This window comes from Scomber japonicus, chromosome 4 (genome assembly GCF_027409825.1).
Source record: "Scomber japonicus isolate fScoJap1 chromosome 4, fScoJap1.pri, whole genome shotgun sequence".
Taxonomy (NCBI): Eukaryota; Metazoa; Chordata; class Actinopteri; order Scombriformes; family Scombridae; genus Scomber; species Scomber japonicus.
In genome coordinates, this window is record NC_070581.1 from 22,246,901 (window position 1) to 22,271,281 (window position 24,381).

At 39.6% G+C, this 24,381-nt stretch overlaps 1 protein-coding gene across 2 annotated transcripts; it reads left to right on the forward strand.

The window, feature by feature from the left end:
• The first annotated feature begins 10,849 nt into the window (after positions 1-10,849).
• On the forward strand, positions 10,850-23,023 carry nr2c2 (nuclear receptor subfamily 2, group C, member 2). 2 transcript variants are annotated; one of them, XM_053317590.1, is made up of 15 exons: positions 10,850-10,987; positions 13,981-14,065; positions 14,297-14,392; positions 14,612-14,812; positions 14,957-15,062; positions 15,186-15,365; positions 16,679-16,835; positions 16,950-17,040; positions 17,296-17,441; positions 18,006-18,183; positions 19,371-19,492; positions 19,661-19,800; positions 20,326-20,463; positions 20,798-20,903; positions 22,760-23,023. In XM_053317590.1, exons 2-15 carry the CDS (start codon positions 14,006-14,008, stop codon positions 22,932-22,934), a joined length of 1,896 nt encoding a protein of 631 aa, XP_053173565.1. In that variant the 5' UTR covers positions 10,850-10,987; positions 13,981-14,005; the 3' UTR covers positions 22,935-23,023. The 2 variants fall into 2 exon arrangements, 1 of the variants encoding a protein (XP_053173565.1); XR_008321219.1 differs by lacking the exon at positions 22,760-23,023 and having other exon boundaries at positions 19,661-19,832; positions 20,798-20,890.
• The last annotated feature ends 1,358 nt before the right edge of the window (positions 23,024-24,381 follow it).

Consider the following 24,381-nt stretch of genomic DNA (forward strand, 5'->3'; position numbering starts at 1 on the left):
TAGAAGAAGCGTTTCCTCCGGTTTCTGCCTTCTGTCTGGCAACCCGAGGCTGTAGGAGGAGAGTTTCGTTACGGATGCAGTGGAGGGGCTAGTAGACACGTATTGATGCTGCAGCCCTGTCAGTTTTGCAGAAGTGGGATATGCAGCTGCGCAAATGAAACATTCGATTCGGCAGCAGCCCGAAGCTGTTTTTTCCTCCCCCGCAGTCTCTGCTGCATCGCTTAAATTGTGCCACATCAATTATCAATCCATCCGTAATCGCCTTCTGATTCTGATAGGTCTCGGTCTCTGATTTCTGATTTGCAGTTGTGTGTTAAGAGCAGGCGGGGAAACCGGCCCACTGCCATTAAATCTGACGTCTAGCGCATCGATGGATAATGCACGTTTTGCATACTGCTTTTTTATGTTTGCATACAACGTTGCCAGATCTCGCGAGAGAAACTAAGAAACCATGCAGGTCTATGGAAATATGTCTAGAATAAACGAATGAATGAAAACGAAAGTTAATAAGTTAAAAGGAACTGGCCGAACAAAGATATATCTGGTTGGCTTAAAAAAAACCATTGGTCTGGCTGTAATGTTAAAAAAAAAAGGTGCAGTAATAGGACTTACATTTTTTTCTTTTTATATTTTTGTTTATTAGACAGGTAGGCCTGAAGTGGAATGAGAAAGGAAGAATGAGATAGAGAGTGAGGGGATGACATGCAGCAAAGGGTCTGGGTCCATATTGAAACGTGGCTGCTGCAGCAAGGATGGAAAATTAAGATCATATAAAGCACGGAAAATCCCTCTGTTATCATTTAAAACAAAGGGAAAGAAAAAGAGAATTAGATAATTTAGTCAATTAAAGTATAGTCAGTTTTATTTAGCAATAAATCACAAGATAAGTTATCTGAGGGCACTTATAGATACTATTGAATGGGGGGAAAAGTAAAAGTATCTGAAACATATCTAAAAGATATAACACCTAAAGAACCTGTGTACACTGCACACAGTCCAACACAAAACCACAGACATTACTTCAGCACATAGATCAGCCCTCCATGAGCAAGCACGTGGCAACAGCGGTGAAGGAAAACTCCCCTTTAACAGGAAGAATCCTGGAGCAGGACTCTGGACTGGTGGGCGGCCATCTGCCTTGACTGGTTGGGCTGAGAGAAAAGGAGGGAGAGGGGAGAGAGGAGAGTGAAATACAGATAATAATAATAATAATTGTAATAATAGAAACATGACTAACATTAATAGCAGTAGCAGAGGGCAAAAATTACCAATAGCAGTCCAGCTGGATATCAGTCGGTCTCCTGTGAGACGAGAAAGCACAACATGAGATGGAACAAGCCAAGTTAGTAATTCATTTGTAACTCATTAATGGCACATGAATGAGCACAGATGGAGAGGGGGAGGATGGGAGAGAAGCTAAGTGCATCATGGGATGTCCACAGGCAGTCTAGACTGAGCATAACTAAGGCTGGTCAAATGTAAACCTGTGCCGGCCCAAACTATAAGCTTTATCAAAAAGGAAAGTTTTAAGCCTACTCTTAAACATAGAAAGGGTTTCTGCCTCTCTGACAGAAACTGGAAGATGGTTCCACAGCAGGCAAGCCTAATAGTTGTAGGCTCTGTCTCCCATTCTACTTTTTGAATCTCTAGAAACAACATGAAAGTCTGCATACTGGCAGTGCAGTATTCTAGTGGGGTAATAGGGTACTATGAGCTCTTTGATGTGTAATGGTGCCTGGCCATTAAGGGTTTTGTAGGTGAGGAAAATGATTTTATATTCTATTCTGGATTTTACAGGGAGCCAGTGCAGAAAGGCTAAAATGGGAGAAATATGATCTCTCTTCCTAGTTTTTGTCAGTAGAAATGCAGCTGCATTCTGGACCAGCTGGAGAGTCTTTCAAGTCTTGTTTTGAACAGCCTTAGAATGAATTGCAATAATCCAGGCTTGAAGTTAAAAATGCAGGGACTAGTTTTTTTTGCATTTTTTGAGACAGGATGTGTCCTACTTTTGTTAAGTAAATTAAGCTGGTCAGGAAAAAATGCGGTCCTTGAAATTTGTTTTATGTAGGAGTTGAAGCACATTTCCTAATCAAACATAATTCCCAGGAGGGCCCACTGGAGGAAACATCAAGTTCTACAGCTGTTTCTAAGGTTCATGTGTTTGTCTCTATTAGTTACAATTTTATCATTGGAGAAGTTCATGAAGTCGTTACTACTGAGCATTATAGAAATTCATGATTCAAGAGCAGGGGCGGGCTTGGCTTGGAGAGGCCTTTTATCTGATTGCATGAAGGACGCAAGTGGAACTGTAATTTTAACACAAAAACATTTATTGGCAGTATAAAAACAATCTAAACATGTGAGTGTGTGTGAGTGTGTTCAGTGATATAAGCAATAAAAATAAGCAGCTTATCAAAATCAAAGCAAATATTTAGAAACAAGACTTCAATTTCTACTGACTCTACTGACTTCTACTGACTACTGATTTCAACTGACTCTACTGACTCTACTGACTTCTACTGACTACTGACTTCAATTGACTTGTACTGATTTCAACTGACCCTACTGACTTCAACTGACTCTACTGACTTGTACTGACTTCTACTGACTCTACTGACTTGTACTGACTACTGATTTCAACTGACTTGTACTTACTTGTACTGACTTCAACTGACTACTGACTTCAACTGACTACTGACTTGTACTGACTTGTACTGACTCTACTGACTTGTACTGACTTCAACTGACTCTACTGACTTCTACTGACTTGTACTGAATTCAACTGACTCTACTGACTTGTACTGACTCTACTGACTTCTACTGACTTGTACTGACTTCAACTGACTACTGACTTCAACTGACTGTACTGACTTCTACTGACTTGTACTGAATTCAACTGACTCTACTGACTTCAACTGAAAGCCACTGACATAACTGCAGGAGTGTCCCTCCTCATCTGTCTCTTCCTCCTTCTCACTCCTATAACTGACACTGGCCTTATCAGCTAATAATAACAGCAACAGTGATAACGTTATAGCACCTTTGAAAAGAATTCACAGTGTTAGCACACTGCCATGCTGCTGCTGCTCGGTCCCGTGTCATCACTGACTGTGGCAACGCTGACCTCAGCCCCTCCAAAGGTCTGACATTTGGCTGCATCCTGCACTAACCTTTTTTTCTTTTTTGCCTTTAGTTTTTTACCCATCTCTTTTTCTGGCTTGTTTCTTTTGGGCATGTTTGCTAAACCGCTTCGCTCCTCTTTCCTTTTTTTTTATCAGGAAAAGGATCTGCTCAAATTGGGAGGGGCCGCCCCCCCTCCCAACTCCTTGATATGAAAATAGATCATTGACCCAGTCTGTGCTTGTCAACCGTGGCTGTGTTTGGGGTAACAATAAAACAATAATAATAAAACTTTTCAGGTTTTCACAAAGTTTGCTTTTGTGGATTTGAGAGTTATATCAGGGAGTTACCCTCTTCTTTTTTATGTGTTTATATGCAGTACAATCAACAACATAAAATGGGAGGGACTAGTTATTTTATTGGCATAGTCCAAAATTGAGTTTAAATAATATACAAAAAGTAATATAAGCAAGTAATATTAAGGTAATACAATTAACAACACAATACCTATATCCTGTAGTCAAACTGTAGAAACTTGCTCCAATAGAGCAAGAAAATAATGTCTAAAATGATTTTATCAGTGTCTAAAGAGTGAACCCAGTTCAATCGTGTCATGTTAGTCTGTCGGTTATCTTGTGTGAGAATGCACACATGCACGTGTTCTTCATTTTTTTATGGCAGCAACACACATTGTATTGCTTGACCTTGCTCTGATAAACTGCAACACAGAACAATCAGCACGCTTTGCTCTCACACGCGCTGCACTCTCTAGCGCGCGTCCTTGCTTGCACGCTCCAGATTCAGGGAGATTGGATCTCATTTGCGGGCGTCAGGGAGCCGCTATCAATATGCGGGAGAGTTGAGATGTCCGACTTTGTAGTTAAAACACACTGAAAAACATAATTGTCACAACCATAAACTTTGTTATATCATCAGTAAGAACGAAGCATGCCATATTGATCTCAGTATTCCTCCAAATATTATAGTTTCTCGGACAGCCTTTCTTTTGATGTCGCCGGAATAAAAGTGTCATCCATCAGCATTAAAACATGGAGCCATTTCAGGAATCCATCCTTTCCGCATTATTGTTTAATCTTTCCCAAAGTCCTGTAAACAAACATCCCAAACAAGAAGCAGATGTGGGGGATCCTTGCCTCACCCGGTGGAAGATGTTTTTATGGCAGAGCCCAGGATACATTTAAATCCTTTGCTTTTATTGAAACATGGCTGTAATGCTCGATGAATCACTTCCTTAAATGAACGGAACTATCAGATGGACAGCTAAGGAAGATATTTTTGTCTAGTCATGTAGAATGTGCAATACGAACATTATCAAGTAGTCGTCTGATGGAGAAATAGCATTCTGTGGAAAGACAATTACAGTTAATGTTCAAAACAAGGTTAAGAGTATGATTAAAACAAGTGGGCTTTTTTACACTCTGAGAGAAGCCAATTGAGTCTATCATTATTTACTGTCATGATCTATTATCTATTAACTACAGTATCATTATCAATGTGAATATTTAAGTCACCTACTATGATTACTTTATCTGTAATGAGGATACGTTTGATAAAAACTCTGAGAAGTCGATGAAGAAATCAGTGTACAGACCAGGAGGGCAGTACACCATAAACTGTCTAAAGTTTAACAGGTTGGATGGGAAAGGCAAAGAACATGATTCTTTTTATGTCCAGGGTTGATCATTAAGCTTGAGTTGACAGTTGCACAAATCCATCTTCTTGGCCAGTGTCTTGAGGAATGTGTGTATTAATTTGACTCAGATACATTTACGTCAACATATTCTTCATGACAGAGCCAACAGAACAGGAGCTCACTAAAAAAGTACTAAAAGTAAAAGTTACTTCATTATTTCTCAAGGTGTAGAAGAGCTTTGTGTTAAATGTTAAGATATTTCTCTGCCTTCTTTAGTGATAAGGGTGGGTTAGGGTTAGGGTTAGGGCTGGGTGATATGACCAAAATCTAATTCCCTAATATAGGTAATTTCATATCCTTATAGCGATACCTATCCCGATATAGCACATTTAAATTCACTGAATAAATAGTTGGTCTGTGCCTTCCCCCAGCCTCCACCTGATGTCTGTCCATTCTTTGGGTGGATTAAATTGAATAACTCTTCTTGCACTTACAGTAATATAACACATGTAGTTGTTCTTCACCTGGTTCATTGTCTCTGTGTGTGGATCAGCCCTGTCCAGTGAACCATAAGCCTCTTTTATGCAGAGACCCTGTATTGTATTGCCATTAGGCCGACTTTTATTTATTACACTGAACTAACCAAAACCAGCATAATGCCCCTCCCATGTGTGCTTTCACACAGCACACTGGCTTTCTGGATTTAGAGGCTTGATGTATTAGGCTATATTCAGAGGCAGACAGTGGTGGAGAGTTGAAGAGTTGAAAACATTACAAAGAAGAGTCATTTAAAAGTGTAATCCACTCAAAATCCAATCCAATCCACTTTATTTATATAGCACGATTTTAACAAACACAAGGTTTCCAAAGTGCTGCACAAAAAGATAAAACACAAAAGATAGACAGACTCTAAATGAGGTCACCTGCTGTTTTTGTGGGTCTTGTGGCTTTGTTTTGTCATGACATTTTGATCAGATTGACCTGTTTTTGATGTGATGCATTTGTTTGGTGTCTGGTTCAAGACCGGTATTTTTCTAGATCACAATATCCATTGATAATTTTAAAGCACAAATCAATCATTTACTCAATAATGGATGAATGTAAAAAACTAATTACTTAATTTAATTTATACCATACTTAAGTAAAAGTAAAATAACTCACTTTGAAAAATCAAAAAAGTACAAGTAAACAAAGTAACTGCTCAATGACAGTAACATGAGTACTTGTAACTCATTACTTCCGCCTCTGGATTTGACCAAATTTATGTTCATCCTTTGCCAGCCCAGCAGGATTCTATGTTACCTGCTCTGGCCCCAGGCATTCATCTGAATATGGCCGCCTGTGTACCTAACTTCGTGTTTCTCACTATGGAGCTGAGAATAGTGACTTTTCACATTCAATAATTCTTCTAAATGATTGTTCTGTACTTCAATGCGTCACCGTGTGGTACGAAAGCTGCTCTACTGCAGAAAGATATGCACATAAGCAGTTAGTGAAGTCTGTACAGAAGATTAAAGACAGCAGCCTAACCACTATCTGTGACATTTACATTAGCAGGTGCAGGAACAAGGCTTCCGGCATCATGTGGGGGTCCACCCACCCTGCAAACAGACTGTTGGCTCCCTCTATGTAGGAGTATACAGGAAGTTGTACATGTGAGATAAACTCTGCATCTCACTGAAACTGCTGTACCACAATAAAAAAAATGCTTTCATGTGCTGTACCTTGTAGTTTATGTACTGACTATTTTTGATGTCTCTTGTGTGACTCTTCTGACTTAGTTGTTTTATTGTTGCTATTCTGAACTGGGAGCTAAATAAGCTGTACTGTTTCTATGCTTTCATGGACCAAAATGTTCTGGAGTGACAATAAGCTTAGTTGAACCTTGATCCACTCCAACACACTATGAGGATGCTCCTTCTATACTGACCCTGGAAATGCATTGCTTTTTTGATGTGGCCATCCAGGTGTGTCCATTTTGTCCTACCATATGTATTGTTAAATCTGGGAAACAAAGGACAACCTAACCATGAACTGCAGTAGATTGTGCTCTCTAACCGGTTTTTGTTGATTGTTATTTTAAAGTGACTTTAACCAGTAGCACACACAGCCTACATTATGAGCTGGTTTCCTGGACAGTGATTGAGCCAGGCCTTGCACTACAGATGGTTAGTTGTGGTAATACTCAAGATAAAGTCAAGAGAGTGCTATACTGCATCCGAGCAGGTATCACCTTCTGTCCACCAGTGAGCTAATATAACTGTTATGATCCAACTGATCTCGTTAGCTGTTAGATAAACCCAGGTTTACTCATTAAGTTAAAGTTACTTATTAACAGGAAACCTAGATTGTCAAAGACATGCCAAAAGACTGCAAACACAAGAGGCAGATTATGAAAGCGTGTGAGCAGTAGTCCCTGATATGAGCGAATTGAGCAAGAGCCCAGCTCTTCAAGAAAAAACATCCTGGTGCGCCCCTGCTTGCTGAGAAGCTGTGAGAGAAGGGGAGGGGGGTTCACCTCTGTGTCTCCCTACTGGAACAGGCAGGGGGATCCACATAGAGCAATACTCTAATGGAATTAGTGGGCTAAAGTCAGTCAGTCAGTCAGTTTATAATATTATAAATACAGGCCTATAGTTCATGCACATTTTAATTTTTCTGGATTGTGTGAAATGGCTAAAAATAGGTAATACGAAACGAATCTGTGCACCTCCAAGGTGAATTGGTTTAGTCTTAGTATCAATCACGAAATAGGGGAGCAGATTTCATATGATGATGAAGGAAGGCCAGAAGGGTCAGGCTTTAGTTGGCTGTTGTGCCATTCAAACAGCGTGTTTGCTGTTCTAAGTGCAATAGTGGTAATAATTAGATTCTCTTCAGTGTGTTTTCCCATTTGTGTAAGAAGTATTTGTGCTATTAAGAATATTTATTCTCTATTTTATTTGTATTATATTATTATTGTTGCTTTTTGCTCTCATTTCTGATCAGAGACAATGCACATTAATAAAACATTTTAACAAATGTAAACATGCTAGAATTAGTCAAAAGGCTATTTTACATCTGCTGTCCCTGGACTGATGTTGAGTAAAACCCTAAAAGAATATTTTAAAAAAACGTCCTTGTGGTTCTCTCTGTTCTGATAACTTATACAGCCATAGTGTGTGCAGAATTGTGTTCATTGTCTGTGGCAATGTTGGAGGTGGTGATTGTGCACTTTAAATAGTGTGTTTCCTGTTCTAAGTGCAATAGTGTAATAACTAGATTATCTTAAGTGTGTTTTTCCATTGTTCTGATGAAAGATTTGTGCAATTGAGAAATATTATTCTCAGTCTTATTTCATTTCTATTATATATATACATTTTTCCACAGATCTTGTAAATGTCTTTATATTTAACATATATGTTTAGATGTCCCTGTGGATATATATTAAAATAATTCATTCAAGCTAGAACCGCCACTGCGTGTGAGGGCTCTTCAAACAAGAGCCAGAACTATTTTCATATATATTCAACCAAAACATAAATAAAACCTCATTGCTTTGACCAAAACTAAACACAGTCAAATCCAGCAACCCTGCAACACAACAAAGAGTTTGTGAGCTATCAGCAGTCACTGTAAGTCCTTTACTGTATAACCTTAATAACCAGCATGACCCTCAATTGATACTGAAACTGAGCCAAAATTGAGGAAGGCGATCACATCAAATTGCAGTTGTGGACAGCTACTGATGCTACTGACATACTGGCCACAGGTTCAGTTACCCAATGGAACCGTCGGGATTGTAGCGCTGGACCGGGTGCTGCATAGACTGTACCAATCAGGATCACCGAAGAAACCATGCAGGAAGTGGGTGGTGCAGCCGAACCACGGGGCCACACAAGATGACACACACACACACACACACACACACACACACACCGGCCGGCCAAGTGGGACCTTGGATTGTGTTAAACCAGAGACATTATAATAAGAGAGAGAGAGCCTTAGAAGGACTTTGGTTAAACTACGTGGAAAGACAAACAGCCTGAGTTTGAAGTAGTGAGAAAATATTTGAATTGGTGTGAAGCTGTCAAAAACTCTTTGTTTCGCTGCACAGCATACCAGGCAGACATCTCAGGTGTTGTGCCCGTATTAAGCACCCCTGCCGTGAAAAGCACCCCCCCTTAATTTTGTTTCTGTTGATCCCAGCATCAAATACTTTTCACAGTATGACTCACAGTCATAGATGGGACTAGTATGTGTAACCAGAGTCAGTTTAGTGCACGCGACAGCTTCACAGTCAGAGTTATGCATGGGGTACATATCACAGGAAATGGAAAACGAGGCCCGCCATGAAATGCACCCCCACCTGCATAATTGTGTTCCTTTTTACCCCAGAATCAGGTACCTTTAATAGCATACATTTGGTGCCAATATGAGCTTGATAGGTCTGACAACATGCAGTCAATGGTGGGTGGGGGATTTATTCATTATATCTTATTTTATAAAGCAGCAAGAAAAATATTTAATATCTTAAAAACAAGAATATTTGATGGAGAGAAGATGTTCTTTAATGATGAGAAACACACAGAGGTTATGACTTGTCTATCAGGCTATAGTATAGGCATAGACCACATTACATTTTCATTATAGGTGATATTCTGGATCAGAAGGCTATTGTTTCGACCTATATGAGTAACTTATACAGATAACCCAAATAAAAGCACACATTTTTGAACCTATGAATTGCAAAAGAGAAGCTGGGATTCACTTTCCGAACAAGTCGGTCGTGCACTCGCACCTGTTCTCTCACCAGCTGGTGCAGGACGACACCTGGTGGTCATTTAGTGGTCCTCTTTCCAGTCATTCCCTTTAAATGCGAGAGATCATGTAAATGTAATGTGGCGTTTCTCTGCAATAACGTTATAACCGTTATAACAAGAAAGGTAAAGACATAGAAAATGTTTGGTGTTTTTATTTATCCAGTATATTATTTATGGTAGATCGGCTGTTTATATGATGGAGACAGCGCAATTAACACAATATTAACTTTTGTGATTGAAATACAAAACAAATTACACATTACATACATATTCCCCACATATAAATAATGTTGGTGACAACAGACAGTATAAAAACTAAAAATTAAAACAATGCCAGATGTTTTAGATTACTTTTATTTAGCATTTAGCAATGCATATAATGCAAAAAACACATAATATACATGTTAAATGTAGAACTTTGCACAGGTTAAATGAGGAAGAGAGCAGCCATCAATCAATCAAACCTTATTTATATAGCACCTTTCACACAGGCTAATGTAGCTCAAAGTGCTTTACAGTAGATTGACATGCAGATAATAAGACAGAGCAAGTGACAACATAAAGAAAAAGAATGAAAACGATGAAAGAGCAAAAGCAAAGAACAAAGTAAAAGACAAAAAACTGAGACCAATGCATGCGAGAGAAAATACAGATGATTATAAATGTTTAGAAAATGTAAATAAATAAGAAATAAAATAGATACATAACTACAAATCAACAATACAATAAGTTTTTAAAAGTTAGAGTACTACGTTAAAAATGGATAAAAAAACTAAAGAGGTACAGTTTAATAAAAGCTAGACTAAAAAAACTAGGAACTATAAAAGAAATAAAAATTCACACAAGGCAGGTAATGACATAATACACAGTGCAGGAAGACTTATTTAAAGGCTCAACCGGAAAAATGGTAAAAATTTCAGTATTACAATTAGCCTAAATATTACAGAAGTTATAGGCCAAATGTAGTACTTTGAACATGTTAAATGAGTATCTAGAGTATTTGAAGAGAGCAGACATGAAACACACTGATGGAGAAACCACGCCTCTGAGTTCGTCTCTAATAGTCTGTCTGTCAGTCTTTTTCTTTCTTTTTTCTTTTTTACGATGCAGATTTTTAAAAATAATAATACATAATTTGACGATAAAATCCCTCGACAGTCAGACATAATGACGTCAGCCCTGTCTGGCTGGCTCGCGCTGAGGGGTGGGGGGGTGTCGGAGAGGCGCGTGGGGAGGACGCGAGAGAGGAAGGAGAGAGAGGGAAAAAAAGAAAAAAACCTTCAACCATCATCATCAACGCGCTGGCTGGTGCGGGGTCACGAACTATGACCTTTAACAGAAGACGAAAACCAAAGCTAATATTTTATAAAATAGCAGAGAGCGCCAAATGTGAGATGACCGCCGCTCGGAGGTAAGTCTCAACCGAGGACTGAAAACCGGAGAAAGAGGTCTGAGATACCGGATCATAAAACACCACTGCTAATTCCCCGGCTAGCTGGTTAGCCGGTCGGCCGACTCCGGGCACAGAGGGTTGTTTAGTCTACACTGATACGCTTCACAGACTGTTAAACTCATTATTAATATGTGACAGTATTGCTGACTCGGTCTCCGTGTGCAACAATGACAAACACCGCCGGGGAGAGCCTGAGACTGGGCTACGGTCGACTCCTGCTGCAGCTCCGGTTGCATTTACATGCGTCAAGCTAACATGGGGAACTAGTTGGTGCTGCATATGAACTCGACCCTTTTACCTTTGCCATCCCGGGGACAGGGAGTGGGTGGAAATTACTCTGACTGTGACTTTTATTTTTTTTACTAAAGCTGCTTTTATTTTACATTTCCTGCCAGCTGACAGCACTGCAGTGCAGCTGTCTGGAAAGAAAAATGCTCAAATATATTTATCATAAGGACTCGTCTCCTGTGTTTTTGGCGTATTGCCAGATTCTCCATTTTGTTCTGTGTTGTGATCGGTGATGCGTTTGTGTGTATGTGTGTGTGTGTGTGTGGGGGGGGGGGGGGGTTAGTATTGATCGACATCCACTTTGACCAATCAGTAAACAATATGAAGCAGCATGCTCCTCCCTTTGGTCAGTGTGCCTGTAGAGCTCTATGGTGGAGCTGCTGCAGACTGCTGCTGTCAATATGCAGTTTTTATTATAATCCCAAATCGACAAATAAGAGTCATGACAAGTGAAGTGCAGCTGATTAATAACTTAATTCGTGCACAGCAAGATGCTCAAATGTATTATGGTTACCTCACTATTGATAACCGATATACAATACTGTGCCAAACTTTTAGGCAACTCTCTTATCCAGCACGCACAGGGGTGCTGCCAGGGATTTTGGGGCCCATGAAAAGATATTTAAGATATACATTGGACCTCACCACCACACACACAGATCACACACACCATGCACAATTTCTGTAACCAAACCTCTATCTGTGAAGGCTCTCAGCTCACTTGTAGTCCGATACTAACTGTACAGAGTCTGATGGAGAGGATGTACAGAGGCTTTGGGTGGTTCATTTTATCCAGAAACAAGAAAAATAAAGCGTTAGTTTAATGAGTACATTGTAAATAAATGTTAACATGTCATTTTATACAATAACATGTAATCAGTGAACTATAACACTAAACTTCTCTGGGAATTAAATAATTAGAATTAGTTATGAATTTAAAAAAAACATGCAGAACAAACAAAAAACTAAAAGAAAAAGGGTCAAATAAATATATATATATATATATATATATATATAGGCACATACTGGACAACATATTCACCAATACTGATATATGTGTGATAGGTCAGTATCGGCCGATAATGTCAGTTGACCGATATATCGGCCAGGCTTTACTATTGATAATTGATACAGAACTGTGCAAAAGTTTTAGGCACTTTAAATGTTCAGGGAGATGTCTGATCCGTCCCAAATTTGTCATTCAGCATGACAACGACCCCAAAAATACAGCCAGAGTTATAAATAACTATAACTATAACAAGAGGAACAAAGAGTCCTGCAACAGATTATATACCATCATTGAGTTAGTCTGATTTACATAAAGAGACAGGAGCAATTTATCTGCAGAGTACCTTGAAAAAATTGTACAGGTGTACTATGGGGGAGGTGTGCTGTTTTAAAGGCAAAGTGTGCTCACACCCAATATTGAAGATTATTTAAAACTGTTAATAGCATGTTTTCTAAAAGCGATTAGTTGATTAACAGAAAATGAATCAAGATGCAAGAGCTTTTTTGTCATATGCACAGTCACACAGCAGATGGCAACAATGTATGCAGTGAAATTTGGCTTGTTTAAGGAATAGATCCAATTAGAGAGTATAATAAAATATTTCCAGTAATAAGAAAAAAGTAGAGAGATGAATTAAAATACACATAAATATACATTATATTGCACATAAGTGATGGGTAATAAATACTTCTGATAAAAATATAGATACTGTCTTGTAAGGAGGAGTGTGTGTGTGTGTGTGTGTGTGTGTGTGTGTGTGTGTGTGTGTGTGTGTGTGTGTGTGTGTGTGTGTGTGTGTGTGTGTGTGTTGGTGGGGGTGATTAAGTGTGTAAGAAGCTGTCTGAGCCTGCTGTCTGGCTCTGATGCTTCTGTACGGCTCGCCTGAGGGTAGCAGTAAGAAGAGTCTGTTGCTGGGGTGGTTCTGGATGTAGAGGTTCCACGTGGGTGGCAGTTTTCTGTTTTGATAATGAAATCATTGTTTTGAGTCATTTTTAAAGAAAAAATATAAAAATGATCTTTCAGCCTCTTAAACAGTTTTTTGTGGCTTCTTTAGTCAATGGTTATGGTTATGGACTAGACATTTTGAGTTGTATCTTGGGCTTTGGGAAACAGTGATAAACTTATTTTATAGACCAAAAGACTAATCAATGAATCAGGAATTAATTGATTTTGAAAACAATTGTTAAATGCAGTCCTACTTTCTTACAGTTTTTCTCGATGCACTTCTGCCAAACGGTGTTCTAAGACTGCAACCACACTGATGCAGTAATCACTAATAGTGAAATACTTAACATGCACATACACTTAGTGCTTTTCACATAACTATCCCAAACAATAGAAAACATGGTTTGCAGAACATTTAACAAAAGCGCAGACACTTGAGCTATCTGCTCACAATAGCCTCGTTCTCAATGAATAGAAATCGGTTCACTCTCTGTGTGGGAATAAGTAGAGCACTCTGTACTCTGTATGTCTCATGTTAAGAGTCAGAGCAGGTTGGTTACCTGTCATGAGCTTTAACTTTTTATTTTAGTGTTTATAATACATCCTCTCTGATGCACCAACAGAACAGTTATAAAAATGTTGTTCTCTTTTGTAGCATTGTGCATCTTTTGTGGTTGATTAATAATGTCTGTGGCGTTCTTCCAAACAGACCTCACTAATGACCTTACATCATCATGACGGCCAACCTGAATCTGCTCGCTCAGCAGAAAGTGGACTCTGAGCACGAGGCAGAGGTGAGTGTGCATGACGTGCAGTTCTGTGTAATCTTCACATAATGTGGTTGCTCTCTGTAGCTGGATGCTGCCTTTATTGTTGCCATAGTGACTTACCTTCCTTCAGTTGACACTCATTTGACTGTACCCTACTGCAATTTATGTAAAAGTGTTTTCTAATAACATTTTCATGTTTTGTTGTAGGCTTATTGATTAAGATAATTTGCATAAGTGTGTGAAAATGTGTTTTAGGCGTCATCCTCTCCATCAGACTCAGTGATGAGTGAGTCACCACAGCGCTTTCAGGTCATTTCCGCTGAGCCTGCCACAACACCACAGCGAATACAGGTAACTGTTGTACTCTCAGCATCACTGTCACTGCTTCCACCTGTTGCTGTTGTCCTCTTTTGATGCATTAAAAGCAGCTAGGAACAGATTGATGTAACATTTGACTTCGATCGTCCACCCTCAATCTTTACTCTTTCTTTTTCAGCCCTTTTTTGGTGCCTGTGCATTTATGTCCCTCTCTCTGTTTCTATCTGTCCCTTCCTTCTCTCACACCTGCAGATTGTAACTGACCAGCAGACAGGTCAGAAGATCCAGATAGTGACAGCGATGAACCCGTCCAGTGCGCCCAAACAGCAGTTCATTCTGACTACGGCGGAGAGCTCGGGGGCAGGCAAGGTCATCCTGGCCTCACCAGATAGCCACAACACTAAGCAGCTCATTTTTACTGCTGCAGACAGCCTGATGCCTGGAAGGATACAGGTACACTTTCCGCCATGTTATCACCCCCTATAATGATATTGGCAACAACTTGGTCTTCATGTCTGATATTATTTGAACCATGATATTGACAATGTATCAAGGTGAAACACAAGGTTAATGGCATGTGTTGGATTTGCTTGTCAGATTGTCACAGATCCAGTGTCAATGGAGCGGTTGCTAGGGCAGTCAGGTGATTTGAGCCGGCCACAACCGGTGGAGTACTGCGTGGTTTGTGGAGACAAGGCTTCAGGTACTTTAGTTTGTGTTGCTTTTTATGTATTTCAACTGATCTGACGGCATTTTGTGCTGCACAATCTCACATGCACCCACACACATACAGTGACTCACGCTGACTGGTTCTCTCTGTGCCCAGGGCGTCACTACGGAGCGGTCAGCTGTGAGGGATGTAAAGGCTTTTTCAAACGGAGCGTGAGGAAGAACCTGACCTATAGCTGCCGCAGTAAACAGGACTGTGTCATCAATAAACACCACCGCAATCGCTGCCAGTTCTGCCGGTTGAGGAAATGCCTTAAGATGGGGATGAAGACTGAGTGTGAGTTTGAATCCCAGTGCAGGGCACCTTTTGTAAACATGTAGACGAAAACACAGTTCCACTCAAAAAATAGGTCTGGAACGATTACACCGTCTATACACAGAAAGTGTTTCAGTCATGTTGTTGACTGTCTAGGCAGCCTGCAACCAGCTTGCTTGCCATGCGTGTTACACCAGAACCAAAGTGTAATTTTAGTCTGTTTTCTCCGTTTTACACACATATGTACAGTACTAGGCATAGGCCGGTATGAGATTCTGGCGGTATGATAACCATAAGAAAAAATATCACGGTATGACGGTATTGAGATTTCAGCTCTAATGTTCCTAAAAGGAAGAAAAATAAAGACAGACATGATAATTTAACCTGAATATACACTGTAATGACAGTTTGAGGGGTCGTGATACTCTACGCTGCAGCTGCACCACCTGAGGGATTTCTGATCTGCACTTCCTGTCTTTGACCAGACAAAAAACAGCTCATACCTAGGAACGGTATGAAAGAAAATTTGGCGGTTCCGGTTATCGTGGCTTTTTCAAATCGCGGTATACCTTGAACACGGTTATCATCCCATACCTATACAGTACAGTAGTTTGTTGGGTTCTAAATGCTTCCAAAATGTAGGTTAGCTATGCTCAACACTGCCTGAACACCTCCTGTGTAAACACACATACAGAGCACTTGCTGCTACTGTTCTCCTTATGCTACACTTCACCATACATTAGTCGATGAATTTATTGGATGATCCAAAGACATCATTTAAGTCATTGTTTTAAAAAAAAAAAGCCAAAGATTTGATGCTTCCAGGTTTTTAATGTGAGGATTTGCTGCTTTTACTCATTCTTACATTAAAGTAAACAAAGTATTTTGGACCATTTATCAGACAAAACAACACATTTCATGATGGCACCTTCTGCTCTAGGATATTGATCTGGGCACTTTTGAAGGTTTGCTCTTGTTTTAAAGACTAGAGATTTATTTAAAGATCTATTGATTAATGAAAACAGATGAATCGATAATTCAAATAATCATTAGTTTCAACCCTACTTCGAAACAAGCCAGGCTAGCATACTTCAGCAAGGTGGAGTGTTTTCTTCCAACCAGAGGTGTTTTCTAAAAAACTAGAATAATTCTAACTTAACCCTACAGCAACACTTAAGTGTCCTTCAGGAAGACACTGAATTGCTACTGAATGCTATTCTGTGTTTGAGGGGGAGAACAAAAGGAAGAACATTCCTCTGGGATCACTGTTGTTATTATCATGATTCACTAATGACCAGAAGAGAGTCAATAGCTTGTCTGCTGTTTGTCCTCAGCTGTACAGAGTGAGAGAAAGCCCATCGACGTCGTGCCCAGAGAGAAGCATGCCAACTGTGCTGCCTCCACCCAAAAGATCTACATTCGCAAGGACCTTAACAGCCCGCTCATCGCCACGCCAACCTTTATCTCTGATGCAGAGACAGATGGATCTAGGTTAGTGGAAATCTGACCTGCAGACAAACCTCATAGCAAAGCCTGTATGTGGTGTAAACTGTTAATGTTGTTTTATGTGAGCTGGTTTTTAATGATGCTCTGTGTCATGTGCAGATCCAGCCTGCTGGACCAGGGGATGCTGGTTAATATCCAGCAGCCTGTCATGCAGAGTGATGGGACTTTACTGCTGGCCACTGACTCAAAGGTACAGCTGCTACTGCAAACATAACATCTGCTTTTTCTTTCGCAGTCTGCTACTTATAATAGAAATGTGATCCTTCAGGTGGAGATGTTGTAAGGTCTTGATGCTCTTGGATTATAAAGTTGTTATTTATTTTGGGGTTAACAAAACATCATTTTTGATGCTTTGCTCCAGACCAGGACGATCTGGAGTGTAGCGGAACAAGGTGCCAGTACATAAATGATGTAATTTAATCTACATTGTTTCATTTTTCCTCAGATGGAGTCTGGACAGGGAGACTTGGGGACACTAGCCAATGTGGTGACATCACTGGCAAACCTGAGTGACTCGCTAAAGGAGAACTTGAACAATGGCGATACCTCAGACAGCCAACACGAGGAGCAATCTGCCAGCGAGATAACACGGTCAGTCAGCAGTGCACATGGAGGAGGGGAGTGTGTTTGTATTTGTTTAGTCAGACCGTGTTTCTCATTTGCAGCCTCTTAGGCAGCAGTTTATTTGAAATTGAATACCAAAAAGGTTTTGGTTTTATATCTGTAACTTTAAATGAACCCCATTTTGTCTCAATTACATTACATTAAGATATTTTTTTGTGTATAATTACAAAAGATAAAGTTGCTCAAAGAATGCTTCTAATTTAAAACATAAGGCCAAACTCTAGTTTACTCTCAGATGTTGCACTTTCCTTTTTTTTTATATATAGCAAATGTTTTGGATTGAAATATCTGCAGTGATTTTACTTCTGACATTTCTGACCTTTTTTTTGTGCTATGTAAATTGCTATTATTTTAAGATACTGATTATTTACAGCTAGGGCTGGGCAGTATAGCAATATTATATTGATGTTGTGATATGAGATCAGCTCTAGTTACAGTTTCATTCTTTCCCCATATTTATGTAGCAAAAAGTCTTCTGCTAAATCAGTGAATTTAAATGTGTGTTTATGCATGTGTGTGTTTTTCTCACAGTGCCTTTGACACCCTGGCCAAAGTCTTCAACCCGCCTGAAGTCGGGGTTGGGCAGAGTCTGGCAGATAAGCTGCAGTGTGTGAGTGGAACAACCATCCAGCTGATCGGTCGAGACCAAGAGACTCCAATCATTGAGGTGGAGGGACCACTGCTCACAGACAGCCATGTCAGCTTCAAGGTGGGCAGGGTCACTTCTTACAGTTAACTACCCAGACAGACAATTTATGCCATATAAAAAAACGACTCTGTTTTAATATACTGAAACTAACAAACAAAAGCACACATATTCAAAACATAAACTTAAAACAGACACGCAGAAACACAAAACTCACAAAAAAGAATTAAAATGAGAAAGATTGCTGTGCTACATTACTGACTGAATGTTGGCATGTAGATATAGTAGACAAATTATACAAGCTACACATTTGTACTAACATACTAGATACATTCACCCAACTCTCCTCTTTCCATTTTAATAAATAAAAGAATTACACACATTTTCAAATATCTTCATTGGTTGAGAGGTTGTTCCAAATTTTAGTCCCTTCACACTGAAAGAATTTAGATCTCAAAGTGCCATATATTTGTACTTTGACTGAATTTTGACAATGTGTAGTATTACACCTAGGCTGGTCTCTTGTACACTCAAACACAAGACCTGAGATGCTAGCTGTAATGTGTTATCCTGCATGAGACCATTTTTTTAAGGGTCGACTAGTCGGTGGGTATAACCGATGACTAATGATAACTTTCAAGAATATAACAGCTTAGATTATTTTTCTGTCTGTCATAAACAACACTGAGCATATCCTTTACAATCATATTAGCAATGAGACACGTACATTAATTTTCTCACTACGATTTTTGTCACACTTTAGAGGAGCTGTTACAGATGTTGACATTTTTGGTGATTACCATCAGGTCCGTCTCCCTCAGTCTGTCACAGCTGATGGATACGTTTTCAGATGAGTCAGCAGTTTTTCCACGCTGGACTTTTGTGTGGCTTCGTCTGCATCATATTCCCTCCAGTCAGCTAGCTAGCAGGTGAACTTAATAACGAGTCAAAGTAGCCGAGGGCAGGAATAAAAAGTCTTCTAAAATTCTTCTACTTCAAAATAAGGTAGAGGTGGTTTACAAAAGCTTAGACATCCCCCTAGTGGCTGAAAGTGAAAATTGCTCTGTAGTAGTTGTTAATGAACACTTAAATAGGCTACACAGCTCAACTCTTCAGTCATTTTTTCAATGAAAAAAAAAGACCACAGCACAAAGGTCAACTTTAGACCCTGCAAACAACTATTTGATTATTTGGTTTTAATGACACATCCCTTATCTTAAGCTTTCTCTGTACCTGCTTCTTGGCTCCAGCTGACCATGCCTAGCCCAATGCCCGAGTACCTGAATGTACACTACATCTGTGAGTCAGCATCCAGACTTCTCTTCCTCTCCATGCACTGGGCACGCTCCATCCCTGCCTTCTCAGCTCTTGGGTGAGAATAAAAAAAGAGCACTTAAAATACAGTCTCAGGAGGTAATATTTGAAAGCTCAGATCTACTCCTGTCACTTTATGAACAGGAGTAGGATGCATTAAAATGTATTTACAGGCTCAAACTTTTATCTTCCTTTCTTTATTTTTGTGTCTGTTTTCTTTCTCCAGTCAGGAGGCTAACACCAGTCTGGTGCGAGCCTGCTGGAATGAGCTGTTCACTCTGGGTCTTGCTCAGTGTGCTCATGTGATGAACCTGTCGACCATCCTCGCTGCCATCATCAACCACCTTCAAAGCAGCATCCAGGATGGTATGGACCACAGACCTCGTCATCATTTCACAGTAGGACACAGATATAAAAAAACGAGTGAAAAAATGTGATTTATATGTAAGCTGTTACAATAACAGATTAGGTCCAAAGCACAGAAGAATTACTGGGGAGGACTAAAGGAATGTTTTCTCCCTTTGCTTCATTCATTAAGCACTTGTGGCACCTTATGCATTACTAATTAGATTGTTATAGATTTGTCCACCCTATTGCGATATTATCAGTATTACACATTGATTAGCTCAATGTGTGGCCAAATCATTTGTTCATTTGTCTGTGTCACACATGACAAATCATACGTTAATTGAAGAATTGATGCATCTCACCACGTCAGTCGTGTTGGCTTAATGATGATTACTGCATGGGGCCAAGCTTTCATAAGCAGCGATGGAAGTTACATGTTTGTTGTTGTTTCTGAAGGATACACCTAGTTAAGATGAAACTGAAATAATTATTTTTTTGATATTAATGTTTTAAGTTAAAATTGGGCTTTTTCTTCTGTCTCAGACAAGCTGTCAGGTGATAGGGTGAAACAGGTGATGGAGCACATCTGGAAGTTTCAAGAGTTCTGCAACAGCATGACGAAGTTGGAGACTGACAGCTACGAATATGCCTACCTGAAGGCCATAGTGTTGTTCAGTCCTGGTGAGTCTGCTTTATTAATGGATGGCACAACTAATCATTATTTTCATTATTGATAGTCGCAAGATGCAACCTAAATGTTTTAGGTTTAGGCACAAATCAAAGATTCAGTTTATTATCACAGAAGACTAAGAACACCAAAAATATTCACATTCAAGAAGCTGGAACCAGAGAATTTGAACATTTTCTCTAAAAAAAAAAAGACTAAAACAATGAATTGATCATCAAAATAATTGATTCATTTTCTGTTGATTGACTAATTGTTGCAACTCTAGATTATACAAACAACCAGCAGTACCAGCTTTTTGGGTAATGACTTGTGTGTTTGACTCTTCAGATCATCCAGGTGTGGACAGCAGCGGGCAGATTGAGAAGTTCCAGGGGAAAGCCCTGATGGAGCTGCAGGACTACGTGCAGAAAACATATCCAGATGACACCTACAGGTACATTGAGAAATATCTTCTTCATAACAGTGCCTTTTACTTTCATTTATTAATTAAGGACTTCCTACTTTGCCAACGTGTAAAGTATCCTCTGGACCTGGATAGCTTAAGGTATAGAGCATATGAATTTTGCTCTTGACATTGCTGTGACTAGCCAGGTTTACATGGAGACTTTTTTAAAATTCCGATTGAAATCATTCCGATTGAAGATATCAGGACAACATGTTTACATGTGATATGATCTATTCCACTCTGGTGTTTACACGCTCCACTGCATTTAAACAGAACAGACGTTTTGCAGCTGTGTGACGTGCAGATTGATGTAAACATCACGTGATTGACCAAAGATGTCAACTGATTAGCACAGTAGTTGCTTTTGTTGGGACACTTTTAATATTTAAGTCTTTTAGAGAGAGTCTTTTAGAGTTTGAATTAGAAACAAGCTCTACCCCATGGACCAGTTGCTCTGCTTGGAAGCAACCATATCTACAAGTGAGGAAACGTCACCAGTGTTTCCCACAGGACAGGCATCTATTTGTGGTGGTGTGGTCCTCAGCTCATTTTTGATTCTCCCCAAATGAGAAAATGATCGCTCCCCCCCCCCACAGTTTGTCACCGGCAACGTAAGGAACATCCTGAAAGCCACATAAACATTAGGGAAGACTAACTGCAGGCCAAACTTCAACATGGTTTTCAGCATATTTGAGGGTGACTTGTCTGTTTCAGCCAACATGAAGGATCGGAACTGCAGACGCTTAAAACACGCTGTTCCGCTAACGGGACGGACCGGAAGTTGGGAGGTAGCGACACGTTCTTCTGAATGTTTTAAACATCAACCCTTAAACATATATATTCATGCCATACATTGTTAGAAAGCTTAGATTCTCCCGATTCATTCAAGACCACTCATGAATTATATGGTTGCTCACAGCTGTAATAGTATTAGCGGTTAGCTCGGCTAGCCACTCAGCTAAGTAAGAAAAGCTATAATGCCTACATACCTTCAAAGTCTTCCCTTTATCCACAACGATCATCTTATGTCTCAGGACTTTCTGTACAGCTCGCCAAGTATCCATTCTGGTGAAATATGTAATCCGTTTCCATAAAACCGAAATATTTCCTCAATATGTCCATGTATTTAGTCCAACACGTAAGGAAACAGACACGGAACAAACCATATACGGTCCCTTTCACGTCACTTCCTGACCTACACGTGCATCTGTGGGACACGTGACTGTTTTGTTTACGTCCGTGAACTCCTCCTGTTTCATACACACCACACACCAGCAGATAGCCTCTAGCAAAGACATATATATGTCTGTCTGTCTGTCTGTCTGTCTGTCTATCTATCTATCTTCTTCTTCTTCTTCTTCTTCTGGCCGACCAGGTGAATTAAGTGCGTCTTCTTTGGTTTTATTGCCGCCACCTACTGCCCCGGAATTGTTACGACAAGCTACATTCACAGACAGAGTCCCGTTATTATGCTTTTATGAGCGAGGTCGAGCGAGCCAAAAGCCGAAAAATCTATTTGTGGCGGACGTAATTCTTTCGTGGCGGGCCGCCACGAAAGAATGAATGTGTGGGAAACACTGGTCACTGTGCATTTAGGCAACGTCAAGGCAGAGCATGTGTAGAAAGAATGCAGTGAGACAAATCACCATTTCACCCTTTACATGATAAAATTGGACCTTTGATCAGTGTGGGGAAAAGGAATATTCTACCCTCTCTGGGCTTTTTTATTGCGATTGAGGTGTTTACATAGAGCATTTTCATTCAGTTTGTGCTTCTAAACCAATTCTAATCAGAATATTAGGCTCCATGTAAACCCAGCTATTGTTGCATTTTTGCTTCCCCAGGTTGACCCGCATCCTGACTCGTCTCCCGGCGCTGCGCCTCATGAACTCAAACATCACAGAGGAGCTCTTCTTCACCGGCTTAATAGGTAACGTCTCTATTGATAGCATCATTCCCTACATCCTCAAGATGGAGACGGCTGAGTATAACAGCCAGGACTCTGACCCTACAGAATGACACCCCGTCACTCCAGCACCCAGCACTGTTGATTTTAAAAATTCTTGAGTCTCCGCAGAGGGTACTCTCTTTGTCTCTTGAACCCAAATCCAGAGTCCCGCAGCAGCTCCTTGCTTTCTAATGATGCATGGTGCAAAGACTTTCAGTAATCCGTGGCAGATCAATCTGGCATTGGAAAGCCAGGATGACACTTGGAATGTTTTCTGGACGTGAAGCATAGGCGAACAGTTTCTGGCCTGAATTCAGCGGCTCCAAACTGAGTGAAAAAGGCCTCCGTCTCTGTCTTTTCTAGCACTACAAGCTAATTACACATGAACTTTTGACCTAAGCCTTTCAAATAGTTTTAGTCTTATCAAAATCTTATCATGCTTACATGTTTATTACATACATAGTTTAACACTATTTTTTGTTGCCAGTATCATACAGGTTGATTTAAGAAACACAGTCTGTAATCTAAAAACCACATAAACAGAAATATTACATCTGAAAGGAGAATTCCATGAGTCTAATTTTAGGACTAAACTAAATCTATGTACGTAAATGTCCTTTAAAGCTGTATTTGTTTATAATGTTATGTATTATGTGCAGCATAAACTGGTTTAATGACTGTGCTGTTAATTTGCAAGTTCAGAATAAGTATACTTTTATGAATGTTATGTGACAGAGAATTAAATCATGCTTTGTAATGTTTTTCTCTCTTTCCTAATATACAGTTCTTTACTTAAAATAAGTCTAAATAATAGCGGGAAGGAGAACTTCAGTCAGGTACAAGAATGAACTCAGTTTAACGGCAGCAAACCTCAATCCTTAATCTGTAAAGTATTTATGGTGCATTTATAGATCATTACAACATGATCCATGTCTCCAATCTGTCTTTCAGTTTCATCTTTAACTTGCATTCACAGAATCAAGTAAGCCAAATTAGTCAGATTGTCAATATGTTGTTTTTTTTGTTTGTTTATTTGTTTTTAATACTGAATGACATCTCAGAGATTCAAGGTTTTGGAGTGTTTTTATGTATAGGTACACATTTCTGTCTTGAGTAAGTTACTAATACAACCTGTGCAATCACCTCATCACTTTTCCCTTTATGACAATCAATTATGTGTTATTTCCTTCAGTCCCATCAATGTCATGACTGTTCTTCTCAAACTGCATTTTGTACATGTATTTATCAATGGCAATTATTTCTTTTAAGGAACTAGCTCTTAAACATTTTGGGTTGAAAAAATATTGCTTATGTGTAGCTATGCTACTTTTTGTACTTGTGTTTGCATTTGTATTCTGCTAAGTGCACATCAATCAGCTTTTGTGGCGTTTCTTTGCATTCATGCTGACTAAAACTTTGTGTTTTGTATGTTTTATAAAAAACAAAACTTGCTTGTTGCATACTAAGTGTACTTAAAGTACTTTTGGGCAGGTTTCCCTGATTTTAAAGAAGAGGCAT